Source organism: Mauremys reevesii, linkage group 2 (genome assembly GCF_016161935.1).
Source record: "Mauremys reevesii isolate NIE-2019 linkage group 2, ASM1616193v1, whole genome shotgun sequence".
NCBI lineage: Eukaryota > Metazoa > Chordata > Testudines > Geoemydidae > Mauremys > Mauremys reevesii.
Genome location: NC_052624.1, coordinates 287630556 through 287649530, shown reverse-complemented (window position 1 = coordinate 287649530; position 18975 = coordinate 287630556). Strand labels below are relative to the sequence as shown.

The 18975-nt window shown below is 49.1% G+C and overlaps 1 protein-coding gene across 3 annotated transcripts in view; it reads left to right on the top strand.

Annotated features, from left to right (window-relative positions):
• IQANK1 (IQ motif and ankyrin repeat containing 1) overlaps positions 1 to 18975 on the top strand; it is a 153292-nt gene that overhangs the window by 60096 nt on the left and 74221 nt on the right. For 2 of the 3 annotated variants that reach the window (XM_039527860.1, XM_039527858.1), the window contains exons 5-6: positions 7319 to 7483; positions 8030 to 8221. In XM_039527860.1, the coding sequence (XP_039383794.1) occupies positions 7319 to 7483; positions 8030 to 8221 (357 nt within the window). The remainder of the gene's footprint in view (positions 1 to 7318; positions 7484 to 8029; positions 8222 to 18975) is intronic. The other variant, XM_039527859.1, reaches the window with a different exon arrangement.

Genomic DNA, 18975 nt, shown 5'->3' with positions numbered 1-18975 from the left:
GTATCTGCAACCGCCCTCCCCCGCCACAAAGTCCTGTCCCCCCCTCACCCAAAATCACAAGAAGGAGGGGCACTAGGGGCCGTGAAAACTGTCACTCCACCCCAGCAGAGCGCTCATGTACCAAACAGCTCTCATTCCCTAAAGTATGAGAATTGCTTGCCTTCCTGGCTCACCCGATCCCAAATCCCAGTTTCATCCCCCAACTGTGTAGTTGAGTATTAAAAACAGTTTGCTGTTCATTACTGTTTCCGTCATGTTTCTTTGCAGAAGAGTTTGTGTGAAGGGTGGGGGGGTTTCTTAATTGCATAGGACAGCCACCATTAACAGGGTACAGACATGGGGGCAGGATCAACAGCAGGTCACACACAGAGTGCAGTCACTAGGCACCCGGGTCACTCTGCGAGGTGTCTGCTGCCCCAGGTCAGTCTGGGAGGTGTATGTTGCCCCAGGGTCCGAGCGCCTGGCATCCACAAATGGCAAGGCAGGCTGCCCTTACCATGCCCTTCCACCCTAGCCATGAACCTCTCCGATGCCCTGAGCCCCAGCCAGAGCCATCATCCCCCCACACCTACTCACCCTTCCCACACACCCCTCACCCCTTCCTGCAAACCCACCCCTTCCTGCACACCCTCCGGTAACCGTCCTCCCCCCCAAGGACCGCTGTAGGAGCAGGAGCATGTCAGTCCTCGAGTGTAGAAGCGGTCTGTACATCACTGCACACCGTACCCACCACAGTCTGCGTCCCTGTTGGAACCCTTGAACGAGAATTCGTTAGTAAAGAAAACTTTGTTAATTAAAAATGTTCCAATAACTTTATTTTTAAACGTCTGTTGGAAGGGGGGAAACCTGTTGAACGGGGTATGTAACCGCTGAAAAAAGTCAATAGTAACTGAAACAGGGGCAGGTTCAGCTTCTCTGTAAAGAGACTGGACAGTCATAGGCTACCCTGCTCTCTGAGGAACCTAGCTTTCAAAGCCTCCCGGATGCACAGCGCTTCCCGCTGGGCTCTTCTAATGGCACGGGTGTCTGGCTGAGCGTAATCAGCAGCCAGGCGATTTGCCTCAACCTCCCATCCCGCCATAAAGGTCTCCCCCTTGCTCTCACAGAGATTGTGGAGCACACAGCAAGCTGCAATAACAATGGGGATATTGGTTTCGCTGAGATCCGAGCGAGTCAGTAAGCTCCTCCATCTCCCCTTGAGACGTCCAAAAGCACACTCCACCACCATTCTGCACTTGCTCAGCCAGTAGTTGAAGAGCTCCTTGTCACTGTCCAGGGCGCCTGTATAGGGCTTCATGAGCCAGGGCATTAGCGGGTAGGCTGGGTCCCCGAGGATCACTGTAGGCATCTCCACATCCCCAACAGTTATTTTGTGGTCCGGGAAGAAACTACCTTCCTGCTGGCGTCTAAACAGACCAGAGTTCCTGAACACACGCGCGTCATGAACCTTGCCCGGCCACCCGACGTAGATGTTGGTAAAACGTCCCCTATGGTCCACCAGTGCTTGCAGCACCATTGAAAAGTAGCCCTTTCGGTTAATATACTGGCTGGCCTGGTGGGCCGGTCCCAGGATAGGGATGTGAGTGCCATCTATAGCCCCACCGCAGTTTGGGAATCCCATCGCGGCGAAGCCATCTATGACGACCTGGACGTTTCCCAGGGTCACCACCTTCGAGAGCAGTAGGTCAACGATTGCGTGGGCTACTTGCATCACAGCAACCCCCACAGTAGATTTGCCCACGCCAAAGTGGTTCGCTACTGACCGGTAGCTGTCTGGCATGGCAAGTTTCCAGAGGGCTATGGCCACTCGCTTCTGCACACTCAGGGCTGCTCGCATCCGGGTGTCCTGGTGCTTCAGGGCAGGGGCCAGCAAGTCACACAGTTCAAGGAAAGTGCCCTTACGCATCCTGAAGTTTCGCAGCCACTGTGATTCATCCCAGACCTGCAGCACTATGCGGTCCCACCAGTCTGTGCTTGTTTCCCGGGCCCAGAATCGCCGTCCCATAGCATGAACGTGACCCATTGCCACCATAATCTCCACGGTGCGGCGTACCGTGCTTTGCGAGAGGTCTGTGCCACTCTCACACTTCACGTCCTCACCGCGCTGCCGGAGCCTCCTCGCCCGATTTCTCAGCAGCTGACTGTGCAAGAGGTGTTCGATAAGGTGCGAGGAGTTGACAACGGCCATAAGTGCAGCGATGATCGCAGCGGGCTCCATGCTCGCAGTGCTGTGGCGTCCGCGCTGTCACTGACCAGAAAAGTGCGCGAACAGAGTTCCCGCCGGCGCTTTCAAGGAGAGAGGGCGGGAGTGACGGTTGAATGATGATAGTTACCCAAAACCACCCTCAACACATTTTTCCCCCAGAAGGCATTGGGGGCTCTACCCAGCATTCCAATGGGAAGCGGGGACTGCGGGAACTGTGGGATAGCTGCCCAGAATGCACCGCTTCCAATGTCGACGCTTGCCCCGTTAGTGTGGACTCACAAAGTCGAATTAGTGTCCTTAGTGTGGATACACAAATTCGAATTCATCAGGTCGAATCCACAAATTCGACCTAAGTTAAATCGAACTACTCTTGTAGTGTAGACATACCCCTACTTGGAATTGACATGAGCAACATATCTCGAAGAACAACAGTTACCAAGAGGTAGGTAACCGGGTTTTTTTTCAGTCTGCCTGCAGACTCAGACAGACTTCATGGAATTGGTTAAAGTTGGGGCATATTTTGAAGATTGTCTTCACAACCATAAGGCTAGATACTTCATTTTAAAAATGAAAGTTGAGACCCTAGAGCAAAGATAACAGCTTTCCTAGAAAAGCTTGAGCTCTCTCAACTGGCAAAGTCCAACCCCTGAAGGCTTCAAACTGCTGCAAAAATAATAATCGCACTTAAAAAGGTGAGGCTTAGGGCTTCTCTCCTGGAGCTCGGGGTACATGAAAGAAGTAGCACGGAGGTGGGGCGGGGGGCAAACTAAGGCCCGTGGGCCACATCCAGCCCATCAGGCCTTTTAATCCAGCCCTTGAGCTCCAGCTGGGACAGCCAGAGGGGTCTCTGCACGCTGCCCCCTCTCCAAGCACCACCCCTGTAGCCGGGAACTGTGGCCAATGGGAGCTGCAGGGGTGGCACCTGTGGATGGGGCAGCGTGCAGAGCCGCGTGGCCGGCTCTGTGCCTCTGCGTAGGAGCCAGAGGGGGACATGCCGCTGCTTCCAGGAGCTACTTGAGGTAAGTGTCACCTGGAGCCTGTACCCCTGAGGGCCCTCCCATGCCCCAACCTGCCTCAGCCCTGATCCCCCTCCTGCCACCCAACCCCTCAGTCCCAGCCCAGAGCACTCTCCTGCACCCCAAACACATCAGCCCCACCCCAGAGCCGTCACCCCCAGCCAGGGCCCTCACCCCCTCCCACACCCCAACCCCCAATTTCATGAGCATTCATGGCCCACCATCCAATTTTTATTGGCCCTCAAGCTAAAAAATTTGCGCACCCGTGAAGTAGTATCTCAGCATCTCATAAATTAGATGGAAAAAAGGGACCATAATAACCATCTGATTCTAGACTGATCTGCACAACACAAGAGATAGAATTGCACTTCATGATTCATACACTGAGCCCAGTAACTTGTGTACGTCTTCACACAGTGCACAGTTAACCTGTGGGACTCATTGCCAGGGGACATTGTGAAGCCAAAACTATGGGATTCAAAAAAGAACTAGATGTAGTCATGAAGGATAGGTCCATCAATGGCTATTAGTCAAGATGGTCAGGGATGCAACCCCAAGCTCTGGATGTCCGTAGACTTTGATTGCCAGAAGCTGGGAGTGGACAACAGGGAATGGATCACTCAGTGATTGCCTGTTCTGTTCATTCCCTCTGAAGCACCTGGCACCAGCCGCTGTTGGAAGACAGGATGCTGGGCTAGATGGACCATTGGTCTGACCCAGCAAGGCCATTCTTATGTAACTTGTGGTTGAACTGGAGCATCTCTTTTAGAAAGATGCCCAATCTAGATTTAAAGATTTCAAGTGACAGAGAATCCATCACATCCCTTGGTAACCTGTTCCAGTGCTTAATTATCCTATTAAAAATGTGTGCCTTATTTTCCATTTAAATTTGTCTAGTTTCAACTTCTAGACATTGGATTTTATGTCTTTATCTGCTTAATTAAAGCTCTCTCTAACATCAGAATTTTTCTCCCTGTATCATGCTGTCCTGTGAAAACTGTAATTGTCTCAGTGTTACTTTGTGCATCCCTGTCTATTGTATCATTCATATGTCTCTTACTGTACACTTAGGGTACGTCCATACTTACCGCCGGGTCGACGGGTAGCGTTCGACTTCTCGGAGTTCGAACTATCGCGTCTAATCTAGATGCGATAGTTCGAACTCCGAACGCGCTCCCGTCGACTCCGGAACTCCACCACCCCGAACGGCGGTGGCGGAGTCGACGGGGGAGCCGCAGACTTTGATCCCGCGGCGTCTGGACAGGTAAGAAGTTCGAACTAAGGTAGTTCGACTTCAGCTACGCTATTTGTGTAGCTGAAGTCGCGTACCTTAGTTCGACCCCCCACCCTAGTATAGACCAGGCCTTAGACTGTAAGCTCTTAGAGGAAGGCATGGTCTCTTTGTTATGTTATGATTGTGTACATAGCGTAGCACAACATGGCACTGCTGCTGCATTATAAATAATCATAGAATCATAGAACTGGAAGGGATCTCGAGAGGTCATCTAATCCAGTCCCCAGCACTCGTGGCAGAACTAAGTATTATCTAGACCATTCCTGACAGGTGTTTGTCTAACCTGCTCTTAAAAATCTCCAATAATGGAGACTCCACACCCTCCCTAGGCAATTTATTCCAGTGCTTAACCACCCTGACAGTTAGGAAGTTTTTCCTAATGTCCAATCTAAATCTCCCTTGCTGTAATTTAAGCCCATTGCTTCTTGTTCTATCCTCAGAGGTTAAGAAGAACAAATTTCCTCCCTCCTCCTTGTAACAACCTTTTACATACTTGAAAACTGTTATCGTGTCCCCTCTCAGTCTTCTCTTTTCCAGACTAAACAAATCTAATTTTTTCAATCTTCCCTCATAGGTCATGTTTTCTAGACCTTTAATCATTTTTGTCACTCTTCTCTGGACTCTCTCCAATTTCTCCACATCCTTCCTGAAATATGGCACCCAGAACTTGGCATAATACTCCAATTGAGGCCTAATCAGCGCAGAGTAGAACAGAAGAATTACTTCTCGTGTCTTGCTTACAACACTCCTGCTAATACATCCCAGAATGATGTTCATTTTTTTTGCAACAGTGTTACACTATTGACTCATAGTTAGCATGTGGTCCACTATGACCCCCAGATCCCTTTCCACAGTACTCCTTCCTAGGCAGTCATTTCCCATTTTGTATGTGTGCAACTGATTGTTCCTTCCTAAATGGAGCACTTTGCATTTGTCCTTATTGAATTTCATCCTATTTACTTCAGACCGTGTTTCCAGTTTGTCCAGATCTTTTTGAATTTTAATCTTATCCTCCAAAGCACTTGCAACCCCTCCCAGCTTGATATTGTCCGCAAACTTTATAAGTGTACTTTCTATGCCATTATCAAATCATTGATGAAGATATCGAACAGAACCGGACCCAGAACTGATCCCTGCGGCACCCCTCTTGTTAGGCCCTTCCAGCATGATTATGAACCACTGTTAACTACTCTCTGGGAATGGTTTTCCAACCTTATAGTAGCTCCATCTATGTTGCATTTACCTAGTTTGTTTATGAGAATGTCATGTGAGACAGTATCAAAAGCCTTACTGAGGTCAAGATATACCACAACTACCGCTTCCCCCCATCCACAAGGCTTGTTACCCTGTCAAAGAAAGATATCAGGTTGGTTTGACATGATTTCTTCTTGACAAATCCATGCTGACTTGTTACTTATTACCTTATTATCTTCTAGATGTTTGCAAATTGATCGCTTAATTATTTGCTCCATTATCTTTCCGGGTACAGAAGTTAAGCTGACTCGTCTGTAATTCCCTGGGTTGTCCTTATTTCCCTTTCTATAGATTGGCACTATATTTGCCCTTTTCCAGTCTTCTGGAATCTCTCCCATCTTCCATGACTTTTCAAAGATAATTGCTAATGGCTCAGATATATCCTCACTCAGCTCCTTGAGTATTCTAGGATGCATTTCATCAGGCCCTGGTGACTTGAAGACATCTTATTTGTCCAAGTAATATTTAACTTATTCTGATCCTTCCTAATTTTCACTGGCATTCACTATGTTAAACGTCCAGTCACCACCAACCATCTTGGTGAAAACCGAAACAAAGAAGTCATTAAGCACCTCTGCCATGTCCACATTTTCTGTTATTATTATAATAATAATATATTTAATAAGTTATTATAATAACAACTTAATTATAATTATAATAACAATGGAGAAACCATCTTCAGCCTAGGGTTGCCAACTGTCTAATCGCACAAACCCAACACCCCTGCCAAGTCCCTTCTCCAAGGTGCCATTCCCCGCTCACTTCATCCCCTGTCCCTCCATCAATTGCTGTCCCCCACCCTCACTCACTTTCACCGGACTGGGGCAGGCAGTTGGGTGCAGGTGTGTGTGTGGCTCTGGGCTGGGGAGTAGGGCCAAGGGGTTCAAAGTGTGGGAGGGGGATCCATGCTGAGCCTGGGGCAGAGGGTTGGGGTACAGGAGGGGGTGTGCGGTTTGGGCTCTGGGACAGAGTTTGGGTGCAGGAAGGGGCTCAGGGCTGGGTGCGGGAGGAGGTGCAGGGTGCAGGTTCTGGGAGGGAGTTTGAGTATAGGAGGGGGATCAGGGCTGGGGTAGGAGTGCAGGAGGGGGTAAGGGTTGCGGGTTCCAGCCAGGCAGTGCTTACCTCGGGCAGCTCCCGGAAGCGGATGGCATGTCTGGCTCCTAGGCTCACCGCCCCCTGCCTGCAGGCACTGTCCCCACAGCTCCCATTGGGGGCAGCGCTCAGAGACCCCCTGGCCGCTCTTGCACATAGGAGCTGAACATGTCAACTGCTTCCAGGAGCTGCGCGGAGCCAGAGCAGGTAGGGAGTCTGCCTTAGCCTCGCTGTGCCGCCAACTGGACTTTGGCCTATTAAAATCTCCCGGATTGCCTTTAATAGTCACCAGGAGATTGAGGCCAATTCCAGGAGACTCCTGGCCAGTCTGGGAGGGTTGGCAACCCTACTTCAGCCCACTTCCCTTTTCATGTGGGTGCTTGGAGCCTCTGTTTTCTGCTGCACATGGCTGAGAGTCCCTTTGAGTTTAAAGCTGCAATGACTGTTTTATTGCAGGCCTTCATTGCGATGGTGAAGAAGGAGCAGGAAGAAGCTGAACGAGAGAGACAGAAAGAGGAAGAAAAAAAGAAGCAGCAACGAGAAATACAACAAAGGAAGAAACGGATGCTGGAGGCAGCATTTGATGGGGATGTGGAAGAGATGAAGGCTGTGCTAAAGGAAGTTAGTACTTGGCAGGGAAGAGATTCCATAGGAACTGGGATACACATAAGAAAGGGAGGGACCTCATGTCCTTTTCCGTGAGCTCTGTTCATTTCCAAATGTATTGATTTGGATCATAGGCCTTTGCTGAAGGCTGTAGAAACGGTTCCTTCTGAAACATGCTTTATGCAAGAGGCCCCAAGCCTCCTGGTTCCTCCCCTCAGAGACTTGTTCGTTAGGTAACAAAGGACAAAACATAAATGAAGTAGGGAGCTAGTAAGGTGTTTGCCATGCATCTGGGTTGCATCATGCTGTGTTTGTCTCTTCCTGCCTCTAATCTCTTTCTGCCTGCTTTGCCTGCTTTGATTGTGAGCTCTTTGATGCAGGGAGTATGCTTTGTGTGTGTCTGGAACATACCTGAAACTTCACAATGTAAATAAACTGTTTCCAAAAATCTCTCTTCACTAATCTTTCAGCTAATACACAATTTCCAGGGGTACCCAGAGCAGAAGGCATTCTTTTCCCATTCTCCATGTTTATATTCTCCATTTGTCTGTTTCTATCCAGGTGTCAGATTTGGATACTAAGAATGGTGTGGGTACCGATGAAAAAGGGAAGGCCACGCGTCTCTGTAATCACATCGACATGGTGGAGTGCACTGACGCTAATGGGAACACCCCCCTTTCGGAGGCAGCAGGAGGTGGCCACCCCAGTGCTATCAAGCTGCTGATAGAAAATGGAGCCAATCCCAACTGCAAGGTACGAAATTGTGGTGGTGGAAGGAAATAGGCCACAACTGAGATGGGAACTGCCTGAGATTCAATAGAACAAGACTCACAGCAACTTGTATAAACAATGTTATGAAAGATAGCTTGGCTAGACTGCAGGGTCAGCTAATGTGCTATGTGTCTAATTGCACTTCAGAACTCAACTCATACTGCCTTACTTGCTGTAGTGGGGATAAGAGGGCAAGGTTCAATCCTTAGTAGGTAATTAACCCCTAAAACAATCCATTGGGGGTCCAGAATTGAAATCCATGTGAGAGAGATCTCCAGGGGGTAAATAGTTAGGAGGGGCTGTGTTAAATCCTCCACTAGCAGAATCCCCAGCACAGTAATCAAGTGGTTTCTTCATGTGTTTGTCCACATGGATTGTAGCCTTTGTGCACATGTGTACCATGCATAGGAGACTGGACTCTTTGGGCCAGCAGAGTCCGTTGGGGCCATGCCTGTGCTCTGGATGTCCTTGCCTCCCCACAACCCAAGGCCATCAAGTGTGGAGGTGCCCTACTGTCCCTCAGTGCCTTCCTACCACTAATGGTCGTGAGACAAAAACAACAAGGAGTCCAGTGGCACTTTAAAGACGAACAGATTTATTTGGGCATAAGCTTTCGTGGGTAACAAACCCACTTCTTCAGAAGCATGGAGTGCAAAATTACAGATGCAGGCAGTATTATACTGACCACCAATTGGTTTGTTACCCATGAAAGCTTATGCCCAAATAAATCTGTTCGTCTTTAAGGTGCCACTGGACTCCTTGTTGTTTTTGTGGATACAGACTAACACAACTACCCCCTGGTAGTGAGACAGAATCCCTGCAGTGTCCACTTGCTTCTCTGCCAGCATTAGTGTTAAAGTTCTTAGGACTTGGCTATGGAGTGAGATAATGCATGGCAAGCTAGTACACTGTAGATTCACACACTGGCTTTCCATATGTTAACTTGCCGTGTAGACAAGCTCTTAGTATTATTAATTAATTATTTGTTAGTCTGTAAGCGTCTTAGTCATCTCAGGCTTAACAGTCAAAGAACAGCAATAGCCTGACCAAAGTCCCTCTGCTGCCTCTGTGCTAACAGTTAAACATGTACCAGTGATACCCACTAAACATGTGGACTGCCCTTCCTCCAGCGTCAGCCTCAATATACTAATTGCTTCAGTAACTTGTTCATTGGCACCCAGTTCATAGGTACAGTCCCTGTGGTACCATGGGATTTAGCTATAGACCAGGTACTGGAGTCATCATTGCTAGACAGGTTGAAGGTGAGGCTGGCTAGACCACCAGTCACCAAGACCTCTGTACTGCAGATGATAAGTGTCAGCAGTATCAACTCCATCAATACCAGAGTGGAGGGGACATTGTACACTTCAAAGTTTAGCCCCACCTTCAGAGCAGGTGTACTCCTTTTCATTCTCACAGTCAATGCGCAGTAGGGGCTCATCTCCCACTTGCTCACCCTCCCTCCCTTCTATGGGGATTACAGTGGGAATCTGGGAGGGACTCTAGGGACTGGTCTTGTGATAGGAAATGGCATGAATCTCATAGGCCCCCTGGTGTGTCTACCAGCGCAGTGTCCATATGCCTATTGACCTTGGCCTTACTGGACACCACAGGGCATGCGATCCCATACCTGCCTCCCACCCCCCACCCTGGGACTAGATCCCTTTCTCCCAGACTGGTCAATTACTGTAGCCTCAGATGCTAGAGACAGGAGGAGGAGAGCGATGAAGATCAGGCAGATGAGGGAGAACAATTAATCCTATCTGAAATTTCCTCATAATAGAATCATAGAATATTAGGGTTGGAAAGGGGGTGCTCTAAGGGAACCAACTCCAGGAAACAGCCCCAGGGTTGGAGCTGCCAGACCTCAGCACTCTGGCACCGTGCAGAGGCTGGAGTCCCCCAGATGGATCTGATCCTGGCTGGCCATCAGGAAGGGTTCATCTGTCTTGTTAGGAGTGGTGAGCATTGTGTGTATGATGTGTGCATTCTGTTTTGGTAATTGTTAATAGGTGGAGCTTGAGTGGGGTATTGCTGTGTGGGGCTCTTTTGCTGGTGAGAGACCCCGTAAACCCACAAAAGATTAAGCCCTGAGTCTACAGGTAAAAGGTGTTTCATAGAATCATAGAATACTGTATTAGGGTTGGAAGAGACCTCAGGAGGTCATCTAATCCAACCCCCTGCTCAAAGCAGGACCAACCGCAACTAAATCATCCCAGCCAGGGCTTTGTCAAGCCAGGCCTTGAAAACCTCTAAGGATGGAGATTCCACCACCTCCCTAGGTAACCCATTCCAGAGCTTCACCACCCTCCTAGTGAAATAGTGTTTCCCAATATCCAACCTAGACCTCCTGCACTGCAACTTGAGACCATTGCTCCTTGTTCTGTCATCTGCCACCACTGAGAACTGCCTAGGTCCATCCTCTTTGGAACCCCCTTTCAGGTAATTGAAGGCTGCTGTCAAATCCCCCCTCACTCTTCTCTTCTACAGACTAAATAAGCCCAGTTCCCTCAGCCTCTACTCATAAGTCATGTGTCCCAGGCCCCTAATCATTTTCATTGCCCTCCACTGGACTCTCTCCAACTTGCCCACATCTCTTCTGTAGTGGGAGGGACCAAAACTGGACACCTCACCAGTGCCTCACCAGTACAGAATAGAGGAGAATAATCACTTCCCTCGATCTGCTGGCAGTGCTCCTACTAATACAACCCAATATGCCGTTGGCCTTCTTGGCAACAAGGGCACACTGTTGACTCATATCCAGCTTCTCATCCACTGTAATACCCAGGTCCTTTTTTGCAGAACTGCTGCTTAGCCAGTTGGTCCCCAGGCTGTAGCAGTGCATGGGATTCTTCCTTCCTAAGTGCAGGACTCTGCACTTGTCCTTGTTGAACCTCATCAGATTTCTTTTGGCCCAATCCTCCAATTTGCCTAGGTCACTCTGGTCCCTATTCCTACCCTCCAGCATATCTACAGCACCCAGATGCAAGAGGTGTTTTACTTCTTGCTATAGAAGCTGTTCATGAGAAGCATCCCTGAAGGGGGATGGGGAAGGATGGTGGGCAGGGGGCGTGGAAATAAACAGTATTGTATAGCCTGTATGGATTATTTCTAGAACTCATTTGTCCATGGTGGTGGGTTTCCATGCTGAATAGAAAGGGGTGAAACAGTATCCAAAATGGGGGATGGTCAGAGATGGAGTGAGCACTGATGAATGGAGTAGGTTGTTCAGGCCTTTGACCAAACCCTCAAAATTGTTGTTTCAACAAGGGTTGTTGGGACGCTGATGGGTGGAGCTGGTTGATGTCTTGGAGGTCTCTGCTTCTGTCATTGTGAATCACACTGCCTCAGTTTTTATGTGTATGGGGAAGAAATGTGCACTGGGAAGGACAGTATCTACCCTGGTTTTTTCCACGTTGCAGGTATATATATACCCACAGTACAAAGGGTTGCCTGAGAATCCTTCAGGGTGTGGAGGGTCTCATCCGTCTTTGTGGCAAACAGCTTTTGGCCATCAAAGGGGAGATCCTCCACCATGCATTGCACCTCCCTGGGTAAGCCAGATAGGTGGAGCCATGATGCTCGGCACATGACTAGAGGAGCGTGCTGCCGTGTTTGTCACATCAAAGAATATGATGGTTTTGAATTGCTCCCTTTTGTCTTTTGGGATACAATCAATAAAGTCAATTAATTTAGCATAAATTGATTTGGTTGTATTTAGCCATCAATATGAAGTAATTGGCAATCCAGAATTGCAGAGTGGCTGATGAGTAGGCCTTGTGGCCAAAAAGGTCTGGTCACTTCCATTCTTTGTTGTATGGCACAGATCTGAAATTATGTTGTTTACTGCACTGATAGACTGCGTCAACAACTAGAGAGTTTGGTGCTGGGTGAGAAAATAAAAAGTCCATCCCCTTTTTATCCGCTTTCTTACAGGTGGGTGGTATAGTTGCCAGAGTCCACCATATGTCTTTGGCTGGTTCCATCAGCACATCATTTATAGGAAGCGCTATTTTTGATGCAGATGAGGTGTGTAGAATATCCAGTAATTTATGTTTTGACTATGGGATGTCTTATAGAGGGATCTCTAGGGAATCTGAGATTCTCTTGAACAGCTCCTCGAAGTGTTTGAAATCAGCAGTAGCTGTGGACGGTGGAGGCATTACGGCCTTGTTTGGGGAGGAAGAGGAAATGTTGGTTTGAGGCATCATCTCCTGTTCCAAGGCTTCCTCCTGTTCCTTAAAGCTCTTCTCAGGGGTCGCTGATGGTGCTACACTGAGGCTGGTGGTGAACTCCTAATCTTTTCCCTGTAGGAACTCGGGGGTCTGGGGTATTGTCCCCTGTATGCTGCCCAGGGTCCCAATAAGGCCACTGTGTGGGAAAAGGCATAGGTGGTGGTAGCCATAGGTGATCATACCAGGACTGGGTGCCCATCTTGTGGATGGATTTAGTCTGCATGGGTGGGCCTAAGGGTGTAGTAGTTTGGATGGGAGAAGAGTGGTCCGAGAAAAAGGCACCCCCTCCTCATTATCTTCCTCCTCACTAGGCGGAGGAGCCAATGGTGAAGCAGGTTGGCATGGTACTGTGCATACCAGAGAGAAATTGGTGCCAAATTACGGCATTGTAGGAAATGGTACAGTGTACCAGTAGTTTTGGCACCGAAGTGGTCAGTGCTGCTGTTGCTGCTACAGGTGCAGGTGTTGGTGCCCACCTCTGAGCACTCTGCCCTGCTGGGACAGATGGTGGCACCACAGGCTGTGGGGAGTGCCTCAGTGCTGCGTCCAGCTCCATCAGTGCTGTAGAGGGTGGAGATGGATGGCAGGAGAGAGATCACGTGATCATTACCTGTTAGGTTCACTCCCTCTGGGGCACCTGGCATTGGCCACTGTCAGTAGACAGGATACTGGGCTAGATGGACCTTTGGTCTGACCCAGTATAGCTGTTCTTATTGTTTAGGTGGAGCCCATCCTTCCTGTATAGGCCCCCCCATCCCAAAAGTTTCCCCAGTTCCTAAAAAATCTAAACCCCTCCTCTCTACACCATCGTCTCATCCACACATTGAGACCCTGCAGTTCTGCCTGTCTACTTGGCCTTGTGCGTGGAACTGGAAACATTTCTGAGAATGTAGAGGTCCTGGATTTCAGTCTCTTTCCTAGCAGCCTAAATTTGGCCTCCAGGATGTCTCTCCTACCCTTCCCTATGTCATTGGTACCTACATGTACCACGACCACCGGCTCCTCCCCAGCACTACACGAAAGTCTATCTAGATGCCTCAAGAGATCTGCAACCTTTGCACCAGGCAGGCAAGTCACCATACAGTTCTCCTGGTCATCACAAACCCAGCTATCTATGTTTCTAATGATCAAATCTCCCACTACTAACACCTGCCTTTTCCTAGTGACTGGAGTTCCCTCCCCAGGAGAGGTAACCTCAGTGCGAGAGGCAACCCCAGCACCATCTGGAAGGAAGGTCCCAACTATGGGAAGGTTTCCCTCTGCTCCCGTTGACAGCTCTGCTTCCCTGGGCCTTTCATCCTCCTCAACAGTGCAGGGGCTGTCTGACAGGAGGTGGGACAATTCTACAGTGTCCCGGAAAGCCTCATCAACATACCTCTCTGCCTCTCTTAGCTCCTCCAGTTCCGCGACCCTGGCCTCCAAAGTCCGTACATGGTCTCTGAGGGCCAGGAGCTCCTTGCACCAAATGCACACATACGCCACCCGCTCACAGGGCAGGTAATCATACATGCTACACTGAGCACAATAAACAGGATAGCCCCCATTCTGCTGCTGGGAGTCTGCCTGCATTCTCTCCTACAGCTACCAAGGTTAATGATAGGGTTTTTGTTTAAATCAAGAAGATTTAATTATAGTTTAGTTTAAAGGTTTTAAAGAATGGAAAGTGTACCTCACCCCCTTCCCACTCCCCTTCCGAACTCCCTCTCGAAACTCCCTGTTAGTGGCCTCTGTTCACAAAGCTCCCTGGTCACTCACGGCTTTATAAAGCCCTGGCCTTCCTGATAGCCCCGCCCCCTGACTAAGGCTCAGTCAATGAACAGAGGCTTCCTAGGCTTCTATTAGATGACAGGAACACAGTCTAAACAGAGCATGTAGGTACAGAAAACAGGACCCCTCAGTCAGATCCCTCTTGGGGGATGGGGAGCCCAGACCTGGGTTCTGGGCCTCCCTCCCGTCTCCCCAGCCAGCTCCAAACTGAAACCTCTTCCTGCTGCCTCCCCCAGCCACACCCCTGACCCCTCCTCCAGCCTTTGTCCAGTTTCCTGGGCAGAAGGTGTCACTTGGTCCCAACCCCATCCTGGGCTCAGGTTACGAAGGGCAGTCACCATCGTTTATGTACTGGCCTTCAAGTATCATCCCTTAGTGAAGTCACCCCTTTATTTCCCATCACCATCTAGTATTGGTGCAGTACCCCAGGGAAACAGAGGCATGCCCTATGTTAGCAGAAGACAGTAAACTAGTAAAACTCCCATGCAAAATTACCAGGTTAATACTCCCTACTCCGTCACAGGTTTGAGCCTCCATTTCCAGAAATATTGTTCCATATTTTGGAGGTCCTCAGTTAATGCACTGCTACAGGCTGGGGACTGACTGGCTAAGCAACAGTTCTGCAAAAAAGGACCTGGGTATTACAGTGGATGAGATGCTGGATATGAGTCAGCAGTGTGCCCTTGTTGCCAAGAAGGCCAACGGCATTTTGGGCAGTATTAATAAGAATATTGTCAGCAGATTGAGGGAAGTGATTATTCCCCTCTATTCGGCACTGGTGAGGCCACACCTGGAGTATTGCATCCAGTTTTGGGCCCCCCACTACAGAAAGGATGTGGACAAATTGGAGAGAGTCCAGCAGAGGGCAATGAAATGATCAAGGGGCTGGGACACATGACTTATGAGGAGAGGCTGAGGGAACTGGGCTTATTTAGTCTGCAGAAGAGAAGAGTGAGGGCGGATTTGATAGCAGCCTTCAGCTACCTGAAGGGAGGTTCCAAAGAGGATGGACCTAGTCAGTTCTCAGTGGTGGCAGATGACAGAACAAGGAGTTCTGTGCTGATGCAGTGGGGGAGGTCTAGGTTGGATATTAAGAAACACTATTTCACTAGGTAACCCATTCCAGTTCTTCACCACCCTACTAGTGAAAAAGTTTTTCCTAATATCCAGCCTAAACCTCCCCCTCTGCAACTTGAGACCATTACTCCTTGTTCTGTCATCTTCTACCACTGAGAACAGTCTAGATCCATCCTCTAGATCAATTGCCTTTCTTTTAGTTATGTTCCAACATCTCCCTCCTGGTAGTTAGTCCTCCTACCGTCACCCCCAAATCCCTTTTCCCTTCAGAAAATAGCAATTTGGTGAAGTCAGCCCTTCTGATATTAGTGGGGTAGGGGCCTGCTTCTCAGGCTATGACTGTGGATCGTTTTCCATAACTACTTTACATAGGCATTATAAACCTATACCTAAGGCCCCAGATCCTGAAATCACTTGAAGCCAGAACCTCCACTTCCATTTAAAAAAAAAGTAAAGTTTGAAAATATGACTCAAGTGAAACCGATGCAGTACTGTTTGTCTGAGACTGCAGAGAGCCTCCAGCAGAAAGAAGACATGGCTGGCCCCACACCTACCACCAGAGGCAACCAGGCCCCTGCTGTGCTAAGAGGACCTTGTTGCTCTTCTGGCTCTAATGGTGGGGGGATGGAGGCAAGGGAAAAGGGAAAACTTCTTAGCTTGCCCAGGGGGCCCTGGGAGGATTGGCCTTCCACTATGAGGAGCCCCTCTGAGGGGTGCTTCACTGTACCAGGGAAATGGGACTCAGCTGTGGGGCAGACTCAGCTTCTGGCTCTGATGAACATGAGTGACCAATAAAGGAAAGAGACCAGAGGCACTGCACATCTCCTTGCGGCCTCTTTCTTTTTCAGTGTGCAGAATGAATGACTGAGCACTCAAATTTAACAAACATGATGAAGGAGATGGGGAAGAGAGGGATAAGGAAAGTGGAGAATAGTGGAGAGAAAGTGTTTAAACTCAGAAAAGCGCGACTGTGCAGCCAATGTGAGAGGAGGGATTGAGATAAACATTTTCTAGGCCAATATTGCAAGTAAGAGAAAGAGCAAGATGGATGTTTTTTCAAGTTATCAGGTATCATAAAGATGTGTCATCAAAAAGTGATGAGGAAAACTGTTCTTGACTGTGGGGAAAAAGAGTGACAGAGCATCATGCTGTGGAGCAACCTGCTGGCAGCTCAGGAATGGATAGGAATGATAAATGGGCAAAAGTTGAAACCTCAGATGCAGTGTGAGATCCTATTGTGGGTGGGTTGCATCCATTCCTGACAGAGACCTGAGCAGTCTGTTTCTGCCTTCCACTTTGGAAACACTTCTATAGCTTGTCATGCTAATAAAGTCTCATTGGAATGAATGTAGGATCCTGAAGAGGCAGGAAGGAGAATGAATGAAAGGAGCAGATGTAATGAGGGAGAGGATAGAGGAAGAAGGGAATGTGTGAGGGTAGGCGAGGCTGTGCTATGAGGTTGGGCAGCCATTTGTTCAACACATGCGAAGAAAAAAAAAGAGGGGCCATTAGTTGCTATCTCTGCATGAGGGCCTTTGCTGACACCCCATGAAAAGTGGACTCAGTGGACGTGCTGAAGCCACCTCCATCATAGTTTGAGTGGGAAAGATGCATACATAGCATTTCCTGCCCAGATGAGATGGGGCTGAGGCCTCCTTCCCTCTGGACAGAACCCAGCTTGTATGATGATAGAGTGATGTTCTAGAAAGGAGGGAGACCACAGCCTGCACAAAGGGGAGCAACGGTTGACCACCCGCTAGCCCAGCAAGTTGCTCTTATATGTGTGACTATGAGAGAATGAACTGTCACAAGGGTGAAAAAGACCCAAATAACCCCAAGAATCTGGAGGTAGTGGACTACCCCAGAAAATTAGAACTAGGGTGTGGTTCAGCTGGCTCTAATCAATCACAAATCCTCTCAGAAGCTGCTGGGAGTGGAAGGGATCTGGGACTTACATAAATCAGCCCCACCTCATTCTGACGTTGGGGGAACAATTCCAGAGAGGGGAGTTTTAAAGACAGCACCAGATCATTGTCTGAGGGTTTGGCTACACTTGCAGCTGTACAGCGCTGGGAGTTAAAGCTGTCTTCGTACAGCTGTGTAAGGAAAGCGCTGCAGTGTGGCCACACTGACAGCTACCAGCGCTGCAGTGTGGCCACATTTGCAGCATTTGCAGCGGTGTTGGGAGTGGTGCATTATGGGCCGCTATCCCAGCGTTCAAGTGGCTGCAACGTGCTTTTCAAAAGAGGGGGGTGGGGTGGAGTGTGACAGGGAGCGTGGGGGAGACAGAAGAGAGAGTGGATTTTTGGAGCTGACACTGTGTCAGCTCCCTGCCTTGCAAGTTCTAAGGACTTGAAGATACACAGCAACAACCTTCAATCATTTAAAAAGTTTCGACCCCTTCCCCCACCCCTCTCTCATTCACTAAATGCAAATAGCCTTCAGACCAGATAAGCAGCTGCTCCAAAACAGACCCCCCCCTCCCCCACTCCGGGCTGCTTCTCTCCTCAAGCAAACACTAGGGGATCCCCCCTCCCTGCCTCTGCTCGAGCAAACAGGAGCTGTGTTTGTTTTTTAGATAAGCAGCTCCGGGAGCCCCGAGTTCACAACAAAACAAAGAGAGGCATCACAACAAAACAAAGAGTGTTATCTTTACTTAAAAAGCATTATGGGAAGGTTCTAGAGGTCAGCTACAGCGTAGTAAGATTAATCACTGTTTACACTGGCACCCCAGCGCTGCAAGAGCAGCGCTATAGTCGTTATTCCCCAGGCCGAGGTGGAGTACAACCAGCGCTGTAGCAAGGGAGATACAGCGCTGTATGTGCCTTGCCAGTGTGGACGGGGAGTAAGTTACAGCACTGTAAAGCCACCACCAGCGCTGTAACTCTCAAGTGTAGCCAAGCCCTGAGGCGCAGTAACACCTTGGAAAAGAAGGTACTGAGTTTGGGCACAGGCTGGGCTCTGCCTCCCTACGAAGACTTTGGACTTTCTAGAGAATAAAAAGGCTTTGGGTACGCAAAGGGAAACTTACAAGGAAATAGGACTGAAAGTAAATGGGTGTAGATAAAATAAATACTGGTAAACCCTTATTAAAGAATTCCTACATTCTCTGGCTTCCTCCCCCTTCTCCCCCCCAAGTCTGTAGGGTGACCAGACGTCCTGACTATCGGGACTGTCCCGATTTTGAGGAGTTTGTCCCTGTTGTCAGAGCGGTACCGGTGTGGTGCTCTGCTTTCTCCTTGTTGATATCACTCGGCTGCGTGCGTGAGTTCCCTCTGTGTGCTGCCCCAGCTCTGCAGATAGCTGACACAGCAGACCCAAAAAGAACCCCCAATGACCACAGAGTCCAGTAAGATGCAAAGCCACGTTGGCTAGGTTTATTGCGACCTCGGACACAATTGCAGTTCCCTGTAGGTTTCTTAGCCTAACTCAGGGCATACTACGAGAAAGTGCCTCTTGGCAAGGACCCGGCTTAGTGGCGGGACTTTCCACTCCCCCTACTGCCGGACAAAGACACCTCCCCAGGGATGCATTCTTATACACAGATACAAACAAGTTACACATCACACCTGACATATTAAGGTACAACCTCTCTACGTAGCAAGTTACAACCTTTCTACGTATTAAGGCACCGCCTTCTACCTTGTACATGTTGGT